General features: G+C 46.6%; 1 protein-coding gene across 1 annotated transcript; it reads right to left on the bottom strand.

Annotated features, from left to right (window-relative positions):
* Positions 1-12,939: 12,939 nt before the first annotated feature.
* Positions 12,940-15,430, bottom strand: FJX1 (four-jointed box kinase 1). Its single transcript, XM_079788830.1, has one exon. It carries the CDS (start codon positions 15,224-15,226, stop codon positions 13,910-13,912), a length of 1,317 nt encoding a protein of 438 aa, XP_079644956.1. The 5' UTR covers positions 15,227-15,430; the 3' UTR covers positions 12,940-13,909.
* Between the last annotated feature and the right edge of the window lie 1,076 nt (positions 15,431-16,506).

The raw sequence follows: 16,506 nt of genomic DNA, 5'->3' as shown, positions 1-16,506 counted from the left end.
ACCAGGCCTCTATATATATACTGAGTGGCCAGATTATTATGGGTTCAGAGATCATAATAATCTGGCCACTCAGTGTATATATACATACATACACACATACATATATATATAAATTTGGAATAAAAGAGGTGTTGAGAAGTACCCAGGTGAGATTCTCAGGTGTTCCTGCAGGACTTCCCTACCATCAATCCCCAAATTACTTCAAGGACCCACAAGGCTGCTCGGTAAAATCAAAAGCATGCTACTCGGTTATTTAGGCTCTCCATTGCCTGCCTCTCCTTCCCAGCTACAGGTGACAGATTGCCAGAGCAGGGGAAAGTAATCCCAAAGATATTAGTATGCAAACCAGAGCAGGGAACACTACGGTTTAGCACTGTTTCTCCACTACTTGGCTATGGATATGTATCTGAATGTGACACATATCCCACCCCCACCCTGCCTCCTCCTCTCTCTGCTGGAAGAGCGAAGGCAGGCACTTTGGGGCGTGTTAACCCTTCCTGAACCAGCATCAATGACTTTCTCAAGGCATTTGATATTTCAGCAGGCTTGCCTCTGAGCAGTGAATTAGAGACGAAGTTGTCAAGTCAGTTGATGACTTCAAATTGTTCCGTTAACTGACAGACACTGAAAAGTCTCATTATCACCAATCAAGGGAGCACCTCATCCATATCACACCAGTCTAATCGGTCAGATTGGGCTGTGTCATAGCAAAAAAAAAAAAAAAAAAAGCCAACTCCAGCATCACACACGAGGAGATTCCTGCTCTCTGGTGATGCACCTCACCATCCAGCCCAGTTCCCATGGGAGAGTTGCAGAAGATCAGAAGTCACCACCATTCAGAAACCAAACCCATCCTTTGGATGCTGATTTTAACCTGTTGCTGATCTTAGCCAGACAGGTGAGCTTTTCAGAGAGAAGAGTGTTGACTTAGTGGGTCATGAGCAAATGGAAGGAGGTTAGGGGATCATGAGTAAATGGTTAGGAGGGAGCCCTCTGAGCAATGGAATTACACTTGTTCCTTCAATGGGCACTTGGCAGAGTCTCCTTCTTAAGTGACCCAGCCTGGGTTTTCTAGGAAAATCACTTCTAGCTGCATTATCAGGGAGTCTGCTTAGCGAGAGGACTCCCTGACTTGGTGTGACTATCATGGGCCTTGGCAGCAGATGACTGGGGTTTGTTTGCATCAGGACTAGTTATGTCACGTGAGCAAGTACTTAACCTCTATGTGCCTGTTTCTATAGCAATAAAATGAAGATAATTTAAAAAATATCTACCTTGCTTTGGCAACTTATTAGCTATATAGGCTTTCATGGATCAACTTTTAATAAGCCATAGTTTCCTTATTTGCAAAAAGGGGAGAATAACTCTCATCTCTAAAGGATTGTGGATATGAGATGAAATGTAGGTCAAGTAAGAGTTTGAAGTAGATGCTCAATAATGGTTAGATTTATTATTTCAAGCTACCTTTCGTCCTTTTGATGGTAGATGGGGCATAAATCATCAGAATGTACATACAAAAAAATGAAATTTGGACTCGGAAACTTAAACATCTGTGTTGAATTTATCTGTGGGCACTGTCACTGCCATTTCTGCTGGGCTGCGGGAGTCTGGTGCCACCTCCCACACTGTAGGGGGCAGAAGAAGTCTTTTATGACCTGATTCTCTCTGTCAGCTCAGTAAGCTGCCTCTGCAGTCAATGATCAGGGATGAAATCATGGCACCCCAACTGCCAAGCCTTATGATTTTGAACAATGTTTTATTCTCTCTGTATCTGAGTTTCCTGATCTGTAAAATAGGGATAAGAACTGTACCTGCCTCACACATCATGATTAAATTAAATAAGAAGATACATGTGAAGACCCTAAAATGGTGCCCCACCAAAGGTAAAGTGTTTAATAATATCAGCCATTATTATAACCCAGAAGCTCTCCTGGGTAGTTGCTATAGTTAGAAGGGTAGAAGTGGAGCTGGCTCACACTGGCTTAGGATAGCTGATGGTGCGTATCTCTTCCAGACCTCTGTATTCAGTGACCACACATTGGTAGCTTGAAATTGGGAGTATTTACACCATGGGAATTGGCAAACATTACAAATCATCTCTTCTCCCCTTTTCCTACCCCAAATCAATTAACAAACATTTACCAACACACTACTGGGTGCAAGGAAACCCACGGTGCCACTAGGCCTGCCTTTTCACAGTCCAAGGGCCAGGTGAAAACAGCGATGCCAGCCAGGTCGAAGACCACTATCCAATCAAGTTGATGGGAGGAGGCAGACAGCCCTCCTCCCCTGACTCTGTAGTCTTCACCCCATCTATCCCTGCGACAAAGCATTAGGTGAAATATCTGTCGTCAGAGACAATCTTTCCAGACATCATTTCTACCGCTCCTGCTTTTTGAATGTTTTCTTTAGACAGAAATATTTAATTGTAAGTAACAGAAACAAACTGGCAAACATAAGCAAAAGTGGAAGTTAATGCTAAAAAAATGGTACACTCACTTGACAGGAAGTTTGAAGTAGATGGTTTGGAACAGACAGGTCCCAGGCAGCTGCAGAAAGTTCTGGTAGCAGGAACCACTAGACTGCCTCACCAGCTGGAACAAATTGGCTTCAATATTTTTAAAATTTATTTCTTGCTTAAGATGCGAAGTCTTAGGAGGGAGAAATCAATTGACCAAGGATAGATCACATGCCCACTTTTTGGCTGTATGGGGGCGTTGAGATTTAAGACCCAACAAAATTACTGCGTAATTTCCCCAAGTGAGCCACGTGTTCTTGAGGAAATGGAACCACCATGCTAAATGTTCACTCTACCTTCTCAGTCCTCCGGGTGGGAAATATTTTGTGTACCCTTTCTGCAAAGGGGGTGGCAATGCCAACTGAACTTCACACGCATGGGCTTTCACAGAATGTGGAGGCAGCACAGATCAGTGGAAAAAACCCAAGACCCACCAGACTGCAGAAAAGAATACCTTCAAAGGAAGAGAGCCTTGCCTTTAGCCCGAATAATCCCAAAGTTGATGGAGTTCAGGAGAGTGCACTTCACAGTGATCTCGGCGTGGCATCCTCCGGGGAAAGTCTTAAGAACTTCATCCGCCCTTTTCACCTCCAATTTCTCCTGTTGCTGCCCAGGGTGATTAAAGCGATGATGGCTTTGATGACAGCTTCACAGAATCCCCAGGCGTCTATCATCCTGGGATGGCATCCTAGGTCAATTTGTTTCCTCCCAGGCCTCTGTACATTTCTAAGGGCGCCAAGTAAGCATTTTGGGAAAGTCTTTTGTAAACCTGTCCAAAGTACTGCTGGGCCTTGGTGTGCCTTTTCTAGTTGGAATTTCTTTTCCCTTCTATTCCTCATTGTGATCGATTTAGAAAGGTGGCTTTATCTTCTTTAGCTCGTTTTTTAAAACGGCTCTGTGGATGATGGCCTCGTTTCTTTGACACTGTCTGGATGATCTGCCTTCATCAGCAGGCCACTGTGGCTTTACTTTTGAGAAATATGCTAAGAGATTGGTTCAGGAAAGATCAATAATGAACCGCCAGAGACATAGGGAGCCTGCTTTTGATAGAATGGGTCACGGGAAGGGGGGTCAACAAGGAAGCTTCTTGTGAACTATTTTATTTTGTGACAATAACACAGACTACATGGGATGTCTTCAAGTGGGGTTATTAAATTCAGCATATTTTATTTAACAGCCACCTTTGTTTGGGGTGGAAATGGGTAGGAAAGAAGCTGCTTCTCTGTCTATGACTTCACATCTTTATTTTGTGCTAACGTCCTGTTTCCTTAATATGTGCTGGGCATTTTTCTAAGTGCTTTACATGTTAACTCATGTAAATATTATCCCTATTTTCTGATGAGAAAACTGGAGGTCAGAGAGCTTAAGTGCTGCCCTGGGTCACAGAGCCAAAAAACGGAGGAGCCAAGGTTGGAACCTAGAGAATCTTGCTCTAGGATAGGAGTCGCTCAGGAGCAGGGCTGGGGTCCTTGGGAAAACTGGAGAGGCCCTGTGAGGACGCAGGGCAGTAGGCATTTATCAAGCCAGCTGGAAGCATTCCAAATAGTCTAATAACCAACATAACTGTACTGATAGACACTGCACATAACCTAGGCCATGAGTAATCGCTTGAAAATAACCCAACAGGGACTTCACATGGAGCCCCAACATCTGAGTTACTAAATGTAGAAGCATTACAATAATCTGTGTGGTATGAGTCATGCACCGAGGATCATAACCTCCAAGATACATACTTTATGTGGCACTGGGTCAGAAATGCTGTGTTATAGGGAGACTTTGGATAGGTCTCAACTATACGCTGATGGAGAAGAAGGGAGTCACGCAGCAACGTGTTTTATTTTGTGGGTGGGTTTTTTTTTTTTGGTACATCTTTTATTAGCAATGTTTTTGGGACATCTTTTATTAGCTGGATGTCTTGAGAAGTCAAAGATGCTTAACCTCTTCCTTCATTAGCATTTTTGATGTTGCTAATAGGTCACTAGAGAGGGATTCACTAAACGACGAAGCCAAATGTGCTGCCCCTGGAAAGGCAAGGCTGAGATTCACGTGTGACGGCAAAGGCTTTGTTTTCGTCACGAAGTTGGCGGAGTCTGGTCATCCGTGTCAAGGGGTGATGGCTGAACTTGGTATATTTGGGAGCTGCTGTGGAGGCAGGAAACTGACTACAGATGGAAAGTAATTTTCCCTGAATTGACTTGACCTTTCTTTAACCCTAAATGTAACCTGCAGAATCACCAGCTCTTTTGCCTGCCACGTGGCATCACTCTTGCTGGCTCTGATGATGATTGAAGGTCAGTCTGAGCGCTACATGTTCCAGAGACAAAGGCTGCCCCTCAGCCACTCTACCACATGGGATTCTTTTTAACAATCCCTCCCCATTCCCCTTTTCTCTCTTTTCCAATATTTTCTTTTCTTCTTTCCTTTTCATCATTTTTCTGGTTTATATCTCCAACTTGCTAGTGGCAAACAGAACAGAATTTGTTCTTGACTCCTGGCTCACTTGTTTCACGAATTATTTCAGGTAAAACCCTATTAAAGTAAATGTCTCCACTGTGGGGAAATCTCTCTGAATAGGGCTTCTAGCCCTCAAGTAAGGGCCGGCTCATTGCAAGCAGGATTCCGTAGCAGGTGTAGAAAGAGCTCAGGTGGACTTTGCTTCTAGCAATAAGGCAAACGACCTAAAAAGCCTTCCCTCTATAAAACACCTCTAAATGTTTTATACAATGTACCAAACATCTTTTTAAATGCAGAGCTGAGCTCAGAAAAATGCAAGGAACATCCCCATGGGTCCAAAGCAAAAAGAGAATCCAAATCAGAGTGATAGGTGTGAACTGAAACTAGGGCTGCCCTGAGTGTGTGTGTGTGTGTGTGTGTGTGTGTGTGTGTGTGAGAGAGAGAGAGAGAGAGAGAGAGAGAGAGAGAGAGAGAGAGAGAGAGATCTTTGTATTCAGATGATTTGGGAGGAAAGTTAGACCTTTTCAAGCCAAAAGTGCTCCCCCTGGAAATAAAAGTAGGACCTTCAAAGGAAACCTCCATCTTTTCAGCAAAGGGAGATGTGAGAGGAGATTGCTTGTCTTAGCCTGAACTCTGGTTGGGGAAAAAGAAAGTCTCTGGGAAGATTCCTATTGTCATATACGGTTAGCATTTAAATTGACACTACCTGCTAGGACTTCAACTTCCTGGAAAAATAATTAATATAAAAGTGAACCAGTTTTGCCCTAGCCGGTTTGCTCAGTGGATAGAGCGTCGGCCTGCGAACTGAAAGGTCCCAGGCTCGATTCTAGTCAAGGGCACATACCCGGGTTGTGGGCTCGATCCCCAGTGGGGGACTTGCAGGAAGCAGCCGATCCATGATTCTCTCTCATCAAGGATGTTTCTATCTTTCCCTCTTCCTTCCTCTCTGAAATCAATAAAAATATATTTAAAAAAAAAAAAAAGTGAACCAGTTTTGGCGTTAACCCTGGGGGGCTTGACACAAGGAAATAAAAACATCTTAGGAAGGATAAATCTTCAACCCAAACAAAATAGGAGCCCCACAGATACCTGGATAAATGAGTTTATAATCCAAAATTAGAAAATACAAAACTCCTATATTCAGGTTACCAGAATTAGGAAAACAAAACAAAACAAGACACTAAGATGACTCAGATAAGCAACAAATAATTTGTAATGTAAGCATATCCCAAATATTGCATATAACTTATTTTTTTAAATTGTTCATCATTTATCTAAAATTTGAAGTTCAGTGGGTGTCCTGTGTTTTACTGGACAGCTCCATATGTGTAAAAGTCAGGAAACACTCACCAGGAGGACTAGACTACCCAGAACTTCTGATACTAAAGTAAGCAGATGTACACTTTTAAATAACTGAATAGATCTTAAAAACATAAGAGGAGAAGAAAATATTTTAAATGCCTGGGAAGTCTGAAGAAGAACCAAATATGACTTTGCAAGACAGTTTGGCGTTTTCTTGCAAAATTAACCATCCTCTTCCTATACAACCCAGTAATTGCACGCGTTGGTACTTATCCAAGGGAGATGAAAACTTACGTCCACACAAAAACCTGCACACAAATGTTTACAGCAGCTTTATTTATAATTGCCCAAACTTGGAAGCCACCGAGCTGTTCTTCAGTAGGTGAATGAATAAGCTGTAGTACACTCCGACAATGAAATATAATTCAGCAGTAAAAAGAAATGAGCTGTCAAGCCATGAAAAAACATGGAAGCACCTTAAAGGCACATTGCTAAGTGAAAGAAGCCAATCTTAAAGGCTACATATTATATGATTTCAACTATATAACATTCTAGGAAAGGCAAAACTATGGAGATAGTAAATGATCAGTGGTTGCCAGGGATAAGGGGGAGGGAGGGATGAATAGGTGGCACACAGTGGGGTTTCAGGACAGGGAAACTATCCTGTATGACACTACAATGTATTTTTCCAAACCCACAGAATGTACAACACCAAGAATGAATCTTTTTAAAAATATATATTTTATTGATTTTAGAGAAGAAGGGAGAGGGAGAGAGAGAGAGAAATAGAAACATCAGTGATGAGAATCACCGATCGGCTGCCTCCTGCATGCCCCCCACTGGGGATCAAGCCCGAAACCCAGGCATATCCCTTGGCTAGAATCGAACCTGGACCCCTCTATCCGTAGGCCGACGCTCTATCCATTGAGCCAAACCAGCTAGGGCACCAAGAATGAATCTTAATGTAAATATGAACTTTGGGTGACAATGATTTCTAGTATGTGGGTTACTAGATTATAAGAAAGGAACCACTCTGGTGGGAATGTTGGTAATGGGGATATTATGCATGTGTTGCAGGGAGAATATGGCACATTTCTGTACCTTGTGCTCTATTTTGCTATGGATCTAAAATGTTCCATTTTCCTTATTAGACTCTAAGCTTCATGAAGGCAGGTACCTTACATATCTTGCTCGCCACTGAATCCACAGAGCCTAGCTCCTGGCTCCTGGGACTTTTTAGGAGGCACCTAAAGAGCACTGAATCTTCAGGTAGAGAAAAGAAACTGGAAGTTAGGGCTGAGATTCATTTGCAGGATTGCTGTACATAAAATCATGGCTTTTTCCAGAATTGAAAAGGATTCTAGAGACCATCTAGTCTTCCCATTGCTTTTCCAGATGAGGAAAATGAAGGGTTCATCAATTGGTCTGAAAACCCATGGCTATTAAATGGTGGATGTCAGACTCAAATCCATTTCTGCCATCTCCCAAATGATACTGCTCACGTCCTGCCATGTTGCCTTCAGGACCAAGGTCATGGCTGGGTAAACTGAAAAAAATCCAGGCACAAAAGGACAAATATTGCATGGTTCCAGTTATATGAAATATGTAGAATAGGCAAATTAATACAGACAGAAAGTAGATGAGACGTTACCAGAGGCTGGAGGAAGGGAGGAATGGGGAGTTCTTGCTTAACGATGACAATTTTTGCTTGGGGTAATGAAAACGTTTTAGAAATAGTGGCATGGTTGCACAATGTTCATAGTATAATATCACTGAATTGTACACTTAAAAATGATTAAAATGCTAAATTTTATGATGTGTATTTTATCACAATTTTAAAAAAAAGAGAGAAAAATATCATGTATGTGGTCATTCCCACTCGCCTTGCTTCTCCAGGCCATTTGTAGGATGAGGACAAAGACTTTAAAAAAATATATTTTTGGTGATTTCAGAGAGGAAGGGAGAGGGAGAGAGAGAGAGAGAAACATCAATGATGAGAGAGAATCATTGATCAACTGCCTCCTGCATGCCCCACATGGGGAATCGAGCCCACAATCTGGGCATGTGCCCTGACCGGGAATTGAGCCCTGACCTCCTGGTTTATAGGTCGATGCTCAACCACTGAGCCACGCCAGCCAGGCGGGAACAAAGACTTTAAAGAGCATTAAAAAATATATACTTTGAGGGGAAGGTATAAACAAGCAGAGACAAATGCATGATGCAGGACCATCAAATTTAAAGTGACACTTCTCTATTATTAACCGGCACTTTCTCAGCAAAGTAAAACCTGCGAGCTGATCCTGGGAAAATGCCAGTTCTATACATAAGCTATTTAATTTTTCTGGATATGGTGTAAAATAACTGTTAAAGCTATAAAAGATACCATATGGCGCCAAAGGAAGGGGGAAAAAGTTTTTTTTTTTCTGGTGTTGTTACTTGATGAATAGTTATTTCTCTATTCTCCTAAAAAAAAATAAAGGTACCATTTAAGTGAAAAATCTCAAAAGTGTCAAGAAGACATATCCAAAATGGAAAGAAAGTTGAAAAGATAAATAAAACGAGCATTCCTTTAACTATATTTGGCGGAGTCCTGCAGAGAAAAAAATTCCAGCGAGGCAGCATTGAGACATAGTTTATTAATGTAGTTTCTCCCACAGCAGGACACAGAGAAATTGGTAAAACAATCACATAAAAAATTATGACTGTTACATCTGATCTTTATGACTGCACAGAACAGGAACTGTCCTCTTGAGTTGTCCTTGGCCCACGTTGGGGCAGAGATTCAAAGAATGGTTTCCCCTCCCAAGGCCCACAACAGCACTACTTGCTCACACATGGTCAGGACAGACTGAAAGCTATGGCTCGTGTTTTGCACAGTGTAGACTGAGCCGCACTGATGAATTGAGGTCAGTTGCAGGGGGTCCTCAAACGTTTTAAACAGGGGGCCAGTTCACTGTCCCTCAGACCGTTGGAGGGCCGGACTATAGTTTAAAAAAAACTATGAACAAATTCCTATGCACACTGCACATATCTTATTTTGAAGTAAAAAAACAAAACGGCAAAAACACCCGCATGTGGCCCGCGGGGCCGTAGTTTGAGGACGCCTGGTTTAGAGGGTCACACCTGGCAATGGGAAGTAGAGGAAGAGAAGGAAGAGAATAAAAATGGAATTGAATATTGAAAGTGTGTTGCATATGCTGCCGTGGGAAACTTTGATTTCAGCCGTAAGAGTGTGTGTGTGTGTGTGTGTGTGTGTGTGTGTGTGTGCGCGCGCGCGCGCGTGCTAGGTCACAATGTAAAGTCTGTGACTTATTGTGAATTCTGGTAGTAAAACCGAACAAACAAACAAGAAACTGAAAAGTTACCAACCAAATCAAACACCTCCCGTTCCAGGTAAGACACCGGGAGCCAGAGAGGGGAAATGACTTTCCCAAGTCACACATGAGTCAGATGTGGCCCAGGTCTCTTGACTCCCAATATCCTCTAATGAACAGTGTATGCTTGCAGTTGGGTGTCAACTGTGCCCTGTGGTTTCCAGACCACCTTGGCAGCTTACTGACTATTGCCTTCTGGAGCAATCCAAGCGGACTCCCTTCTCTCCTCTACTGCCCCTTCAGACCTTATACCATATGGGATTTGAGGTTCTGTGGGATGGGACAGATGTGTGGGGAGACAAATAATGAGTGCCCAGGCTTGGATCATCCTGGACTATTGGGTAGCTCAAAAAATGCAAATTCCACCACTGATAAGATACATGAGAAGCTAATGAGATACATGAGAAATAGAATCACAGCATCCCTGTGAAAAAGAGAGGGTGCATGTGACGACGCATATTGAGGGCATTCTCAGGAAGGAGGCAACCAGCTGACAACTGTGGGCTTTAGGTAATTCCTGCCAGACTCGGGCACTCTGGCCGGTCTTCCTGGGCCAAAATCGAAGCATGTAGGGTCTTCTGTGACTGCAGAGATACGGCAAAATTATGAAAGAGGATCCTGCCTGAGGTTCCAACTGCCTCTGGTTTTGACTTAGAGGAGGAAAGTATCTACCCCACCAATAAACAAACACTTCCATTGCCTATACTATGTGCCAGGCACTGTTCTGAGGATATCACAAATATTTACTCGTTTAATCCACATAATCAACCTCTCAGCCTTGGAGCTCTGCTAGCCGCCGTCGTGGGCAGAAGGTTGAGAAGTGTTGAGATGTGCTAGAATAATTTGTTTTGCTTCCTGATTCAGGAGGGCAAGTATCTTAATAGAGTTTAGAACTATGTCACTGACAATGTGAATTAATCAACAGTCAAATCCACGGAGAAAAGGTCAACTGCCTACTTTCTCTTGGCAGAAGGAATTGGGAGGATTGTTCTTCTTGCAAAGATTCATCACCTTTTGATGCTTTCCAGAAGTGGTGATGAATTTGCAAGGAGCTATCTACTTTTAATAAAATCTCCGCATATATTTGTAGTCTAACTCTTTTGTGCAGAGTCTGCTTAGATCCTGAAACAGACCCACTCGAGCCCATGTCGAGGCCAAACCTGTGCACTTGGCCTTATGATCCAGGGCTTCCCATAGTGCTAGACAAGGGTCCTCAATGTGTTGAATTAATTTATTACATTTCAAAACAGAACCTGACTTAGAAAACTGCTAGATGTGGTTTTGATGATGAGAATTATTCGTCAAAGTTTACTGAAGTGTAAGAAGGGCAAGAGTTTTGTTCAAGATGAATAAGAAGTGAGGTTTTTTTTTAATACTTACGAGGTGCCCTTATGTTTTATATGTTAGCATTTAAATCCCACCATACTCTGATTGAATATCCATTTCATAGACGAGGAAACTAAGTTAAATGACTTTGCTGAAAGTAAATAGGTGCGGGACAGAATTCAGAATATAGTCTCTGCAGAACCGATTACTCTTTCCACATCACGCTGCAGTCTGGAAGCTTCCCCCGGCACCCCCCCCCCCCGCCCCCCCCCCCCCCCCGCCCTTCACCTGCAAAATGATTTGGCCCTAGCAGCATTCACTGACCATGGCAAAACTTCCATTGATCTTTCTGTCCCACAGCCTACTGATTACCCACGAAGAACAAGCAAGTTAAAACCTGTTCTCTGTAATTCAGTCTTGGTTCCCTTAACAACTCCACCTTGTAATTAAACTTACTCTCCAACAGGCAAATACGGTTCACTGAAGAATCTAAGAAGTCATTTGAATTATGCTTAGTTTCTTGTTCTGGGTTACCCATGGTCAAGTCTGGGCTTGGAGCTGAAGTGGAGGAGGAATGTGGAGAATGCTGTTGGCCCAGAACTCACCAGTGCAGAAATGAGATGGGGAGTCAGGGTGTATTTCCTGCACAATCTGTGAAACTTCGAACTTAATCTCTGGTCATTGTTTTCCTCGATGACCACGTCGGGTAAAAATGCAGGTTGCTGAATAGTTATCCTTTCATTGGAGCAGCCTCATAGAGTTATTCATCGGTTATCAGAAAAGGAAAATGTTTCTTTTTGAAAGATAATTATCGGAGGTCTTTCTCTAACATTATATTGAAAAAAGATATATTTGTCATTACCACTACATTGTGGCTATATTGTGAAAAAAATTGGCTATCACTACAAAGTTTATGGGTTCTATTTTTTTTTTTCCCGGTTGAGATAAGATTTGGCTTAGCATAAGGCACTGAAACATAAGGGTGGCATTAAATTGAAGTTAAGTTACATGCTGTGTTGCCATGCAGAGTGAGAAGGGAACACACAGAGATTTAATATCTTCAGGAGTCTATAAAACTCCAGGTTTATAAATACTAGTCAAAGAAAACATTCTAAAGTAAACAAAGGTTTACTTTTGAGTTAAAGGTCATTACATAAAAAGATCATAGGCAAGATCACTTGGACCCAGATATCCAATAAAATGCCAAGATAAAACACCAATGGGCTGTAAAACAAAAAGCCACCTTTCCCCTCCTCCGTGGGTCAAAAGAAGTTTAAGACAATCCAAAACTATTTTCTAAATTTTAAGTCCCCAAGAAGCAAAGCCCAAACGTCAAATACAAAGCACTGCACACTTTTTACACGGTCTCGCTCTGAGGGGACCGTGCTATTACTACCTGGAAAAATAAACAGCAGTCTCTTCACAGAGCTGGATGCGGAGTCCAGATGTTGGAGATTATGATCCCCTGGATGCAATGGAATTTATGCCAGGAGATTAAAGAGGAGAATTAATTTATGACTTTCTCTACCTGTTCGCAATGTGTTCAGCTTATTATTTGTACACGTTGGGATACACGGTAATTACAATGCTGAGAACAATGTGCACATGTGACCCCTGTAGTTAAGTTTATAAAGGGGGGGATTTGTCATATTGTAGTATGCACATCTGGTTCTATCATAGTTGCCACATGATTAATATAGGAATATATTACAGTGAAATCCCTTTATATCAGTTTTATTTGCCAGGAAATAGAATACTTTCCTTTCCCCTCTCTCCCTCTTCCCCCACAGGCTATGCTGAAACCTGAAATTTCCAGCACTAGGGTTCATTTGAGTGAGCAGAACAGGGACTCTGTTCTTGTCTTTGTTCAATTCTTTAAGTTCCATAGTCACAACTGGGGTTTAAAAGCACATCCATAAAGGAGAAACCCTAAAACTCATTCTAAAACCAGGCAGGCCATCAGATACCTCCAACAGTTAAAACCATCAGGAATTAAATTCTAAATTTTAAACTCCCTTTTATTGAAATATAAGTTTGTTTAGTATATTTACACCACACTTTACCACATATATACATAGTAGGCAAATTTTGTCAAATAAAAAAGTTTTTCCCTCAATACAAAATTAAAATAAAAACAAAGTAAAGTGCATGAAACTGATTTTTTTTTTCTTCTTCTGGTGAACATCATCATTGTCAAAATTTTGGTCGATTGGGGGGAAGGGGGAGAAATGCATTATGTGATTCAGTGCACACAGCCAGCCAGTCCCACATTCGCAGCCTCCAGGCCCAAACGACAAGCGGTAAAGAACAAGTCAGATACACAGAGTGTGCAGGACGCCCCAGGTTCTGGAGGTCCTGATCTCTTTGTCTGATCCGGATCCGTTCCCCAGCTCTTAACAGTGATCTCACCATCACCAGCTGGAACAAAGGGAGAACGCAGGAAGGGGACTCCACCGGCCAGTGTCACAGCCGCCTCTGGCCGCCAGCGCTGTGTTTGGTAGGAAACTGCAGAAGGAGCTCAAAGGCTCAAACAGAAGTTTCCCTTTTTGGGAAAAGGGGAGGAGGAGGTCGAGGAATAGGATGCATCTCCCACAGAGACAGCCACCGGGGGGCCACACTCAGGCAGCCAGTTTCTCCCGATTCCAACTCCCTGCTGCCCACAGGGAAGAATTCTTTTACAGGCTGGGTGGAGGGGATGTTACACTTCTCTCACCTGGGTGAGTTCTCCCAGAACTTTGAAAGGAAACAGCTTGAAACGGAGAGAAAGGGGCAGGTAGGTGAAACTGAAGTTTCTAGCAGCCTTCTTGCCCAAGCCACTGGCAGGGCGTTGGCTGACCGGTCCCAGGCGGTGGCAGAGGCGACAGCCCTTCCCCCAGCATCCATGTCCCCAGCCAGGGGTTTCTCTCTCTCTCTCTCCCTCTTCCTCAGGGTGATACTAAGTCCCAGGTCTGCGGCCGTACTTGGCCTTACAGTGCAAAATGTGCTTGGCAAGGAAGTCGAGGCGGCGCTGTAGCAGCTGAGCATGGGGATGGGCGAGCTCAGCCAGCTCGGGGAAGCGAGGCTCGTGGTGCTGGTAGAGGCGCAGCAGCCGGGCGGCCGCGTCCTGGCCGCGGTGCAGCTCCAGGACGCGCCTCGCCGTCCGCTCTCGGAACACACACACTGACTGCAGCAGCGGCTCGTTGTATTTGTCCCACATGCCCGCCACCCGGTAGCCGTGCACCAAGCCCGCCTCGTTGTCCAGGAAGACCAGCGCCCCGCCGGGGCCGCGGTGCAGGTTGCTGGTGGCGCGCTGCATGACGCGCGGATCCCACTGCAGGCTGAAGAGGTTGCTGACGAGCCGGTCGAAGTTGGCCGTCAGGTAGTCAAAGAGGATCAAGTCGGTCCATTGCACCAGGTCCACCAGCTCCTCCTGGCTGCGGTTGGCCAGCTCGCCCCCGGCGGCGCGCAGGGGCCGCAGATGGCCGTCCTCGGAGCGCCAGGGCGCGGGCACCACCACGTCCGTGAGGTTGGGCAGCCAGCTCGTCAGGCTAACCACGCTGCCCTCCGTCCAGTGCGCCGCCCGAAGCTCCTCTTGCACCTGCGCCCACTGGGCGCCCCGAGCCTCCACCCGGGACAGTGCCAGCGGCGGCACGTGGCGCCGGAGGCCCAGCAGACACGCCAGGTAGTAGGACAGGGCCTCGCCCTGGATCTGCTCGGGGTTGATGCCGTAGCGCACGCAGGCGCGGGTGCCGTCGGCGAAGCGCGCCAGCCGGTTGGAGCTGCGTCCGCAACCCCCGCGCTCCAGGGCCACCACCCGGGCGCCGCGCGCCGCCTGCAGCCACGCCGCCGCCTGGGCCTCCGAGAAGCCGCGGGGCACCTGCTCCTCCAGGCCGCGGCTCCAGAAGACGCCCCCGTGCACCACGGCCAGCTCCCCCGGCCGGGGCCGCCCGTCGGGCACGCGCCGCCTGCGCTCCCCCGGGGGCCGCCGGGGAGGACCGTCCGCGCCGGCCGCCAAGGTGAGCAGCGTCCGGAAAGTTTTCAGGGAGGCGCCGCGGGGGTCCCGCGCCGGGAACGGGGGCTGAGGGAAGCGGGGCGCGGAGTCCGGGCCGCCGCCCCCCACGGCCGGGCGCCGCGGGGTCCTGTCTTCGGGCGGCCGGGAGGCGGGCAGCGCCGTCCGCGGCGGCAGGAGCCTGCCCCACAGCGCCAGCAGCGAGCCCAGCGCCAGCAGCCAGAGCCCCGCGGTGGCGGCGGCGCCCCGCATCCTCCTGCCCATGCTTCTCCCGCCGCTTCAAGACGAGCCCGGGCGCCCGGGTCCCGGCGGCGAGGCGGGCCCGGCAGCTGCTCGGCTCCCGGGCTCCGGGCGCTTCAGCCCCATCGCGGCCGCGAGGCGGTGCGGAGTCTTCCCGGCGCTGGGAACTCGCCGCGCCGCCGCTTCCCAGCTGCTTTTGTATTTCGCTGTGAGACCCTCCGGCGGGCGCGATTCACAGGCGTCCGGACCACGTGGGCGCGAGGGGGATCCCCCTCCCCCTCCTCCGCCGCCGCTCCCGCCCCCCACTCCTCCGCCCCCTTCTCCTCCTCTTCCCCTTAAAGCGGCAATGGCTTCTTCGGAGAGGCAGCCCCGCACTGGGCTGGGGACCGAGGGGCGGGGAGGAAGCCGGGCTAGCGGAGCCCGCGCGGGGGCGTCGGAGGGGGGCGGCACCGAGCTGGAGTCCGGCTGCTTGTGAGGGACGCGCCCTGGCCCTTGCGGGGGGTTGGAGTGGTCGCGGGGTCCCTTGGCTTGGGCAGGGCCTGGCCTCCTCCAAACTTCGGACTCACCCCCACGGCGCTCAGGCGCAGCCTGGCTAGGATCAGGGCGGGTCCCTTTGCCTTCTCCATTACAGACGGTGTGATTCACTCAGCCTTATGTAAATCGCTGGGAATTTCTCTGAGCCACAGAGGATGTGACTCCAGAGGCTAGAAGAACCATTTATAGCAAACAGCTTCGGACCAACACCCACTTTCCCCAGCGCGCTCACCTCCACCGGCCACTGTGCTTTGAGGTTGGTCGCTCTGCCTTTTGTGTGCCAGTGGAGCATTTAGGCCAGCTCCATTCATTCCCCCATCCATTCCACAGGGTCTGCCCTCGGTTCTGGTCTCAGTAAAATCCACAGATCCGGATCCCTGGGCTCATGGAGCTTATATTACATTCTGGGGGGGAGTGGGGGGGGGCGTTCAAGTTGCTAGGAGAGCATGATGGCCCAGGATTAGACCTAGTGCGGGGGGGGTGGGAGTGTGTGTGTCCAGGACGATTTCTCTAAGGAAATGATACTATTCTATGAGAAAATAGGCACAAGCAGGGATGGCGTTTGCTCAAGATCTCACAGTTAGCAAGTGGAGAAACTAAAATTCTAGCTCGGGTCTCCTGGCAGCATGCACTTGATTTTCCCTCCATCAAACAAGTTTCATATTTGTATCAAGTTGGTAATATTCTCTCCTTCCCCCCACCCCCTCTCTCTCTCTCATTTAGCCAATCACTTTATTGCCCAAATGTGATTTTCAATTCAACAAAGAAAA

Source organism: Cnephaeus nilssonii (genome assembly GCF_951640355.1).
Source record: "Cnephaeus nilssonii genome assembly, chromosome: 13".
Lineage (NCBI taxonomy): Eukaryota > Metazoa > Chordata > Mammalia > Chiroptera > Vespertilionidae > Cnephaeus > Cnephaeus nilssonii.
Note: the sequence above shows the minus strand (reverse complement) of the source record. Positions and strands in the feature narration are given on the sequence as shown.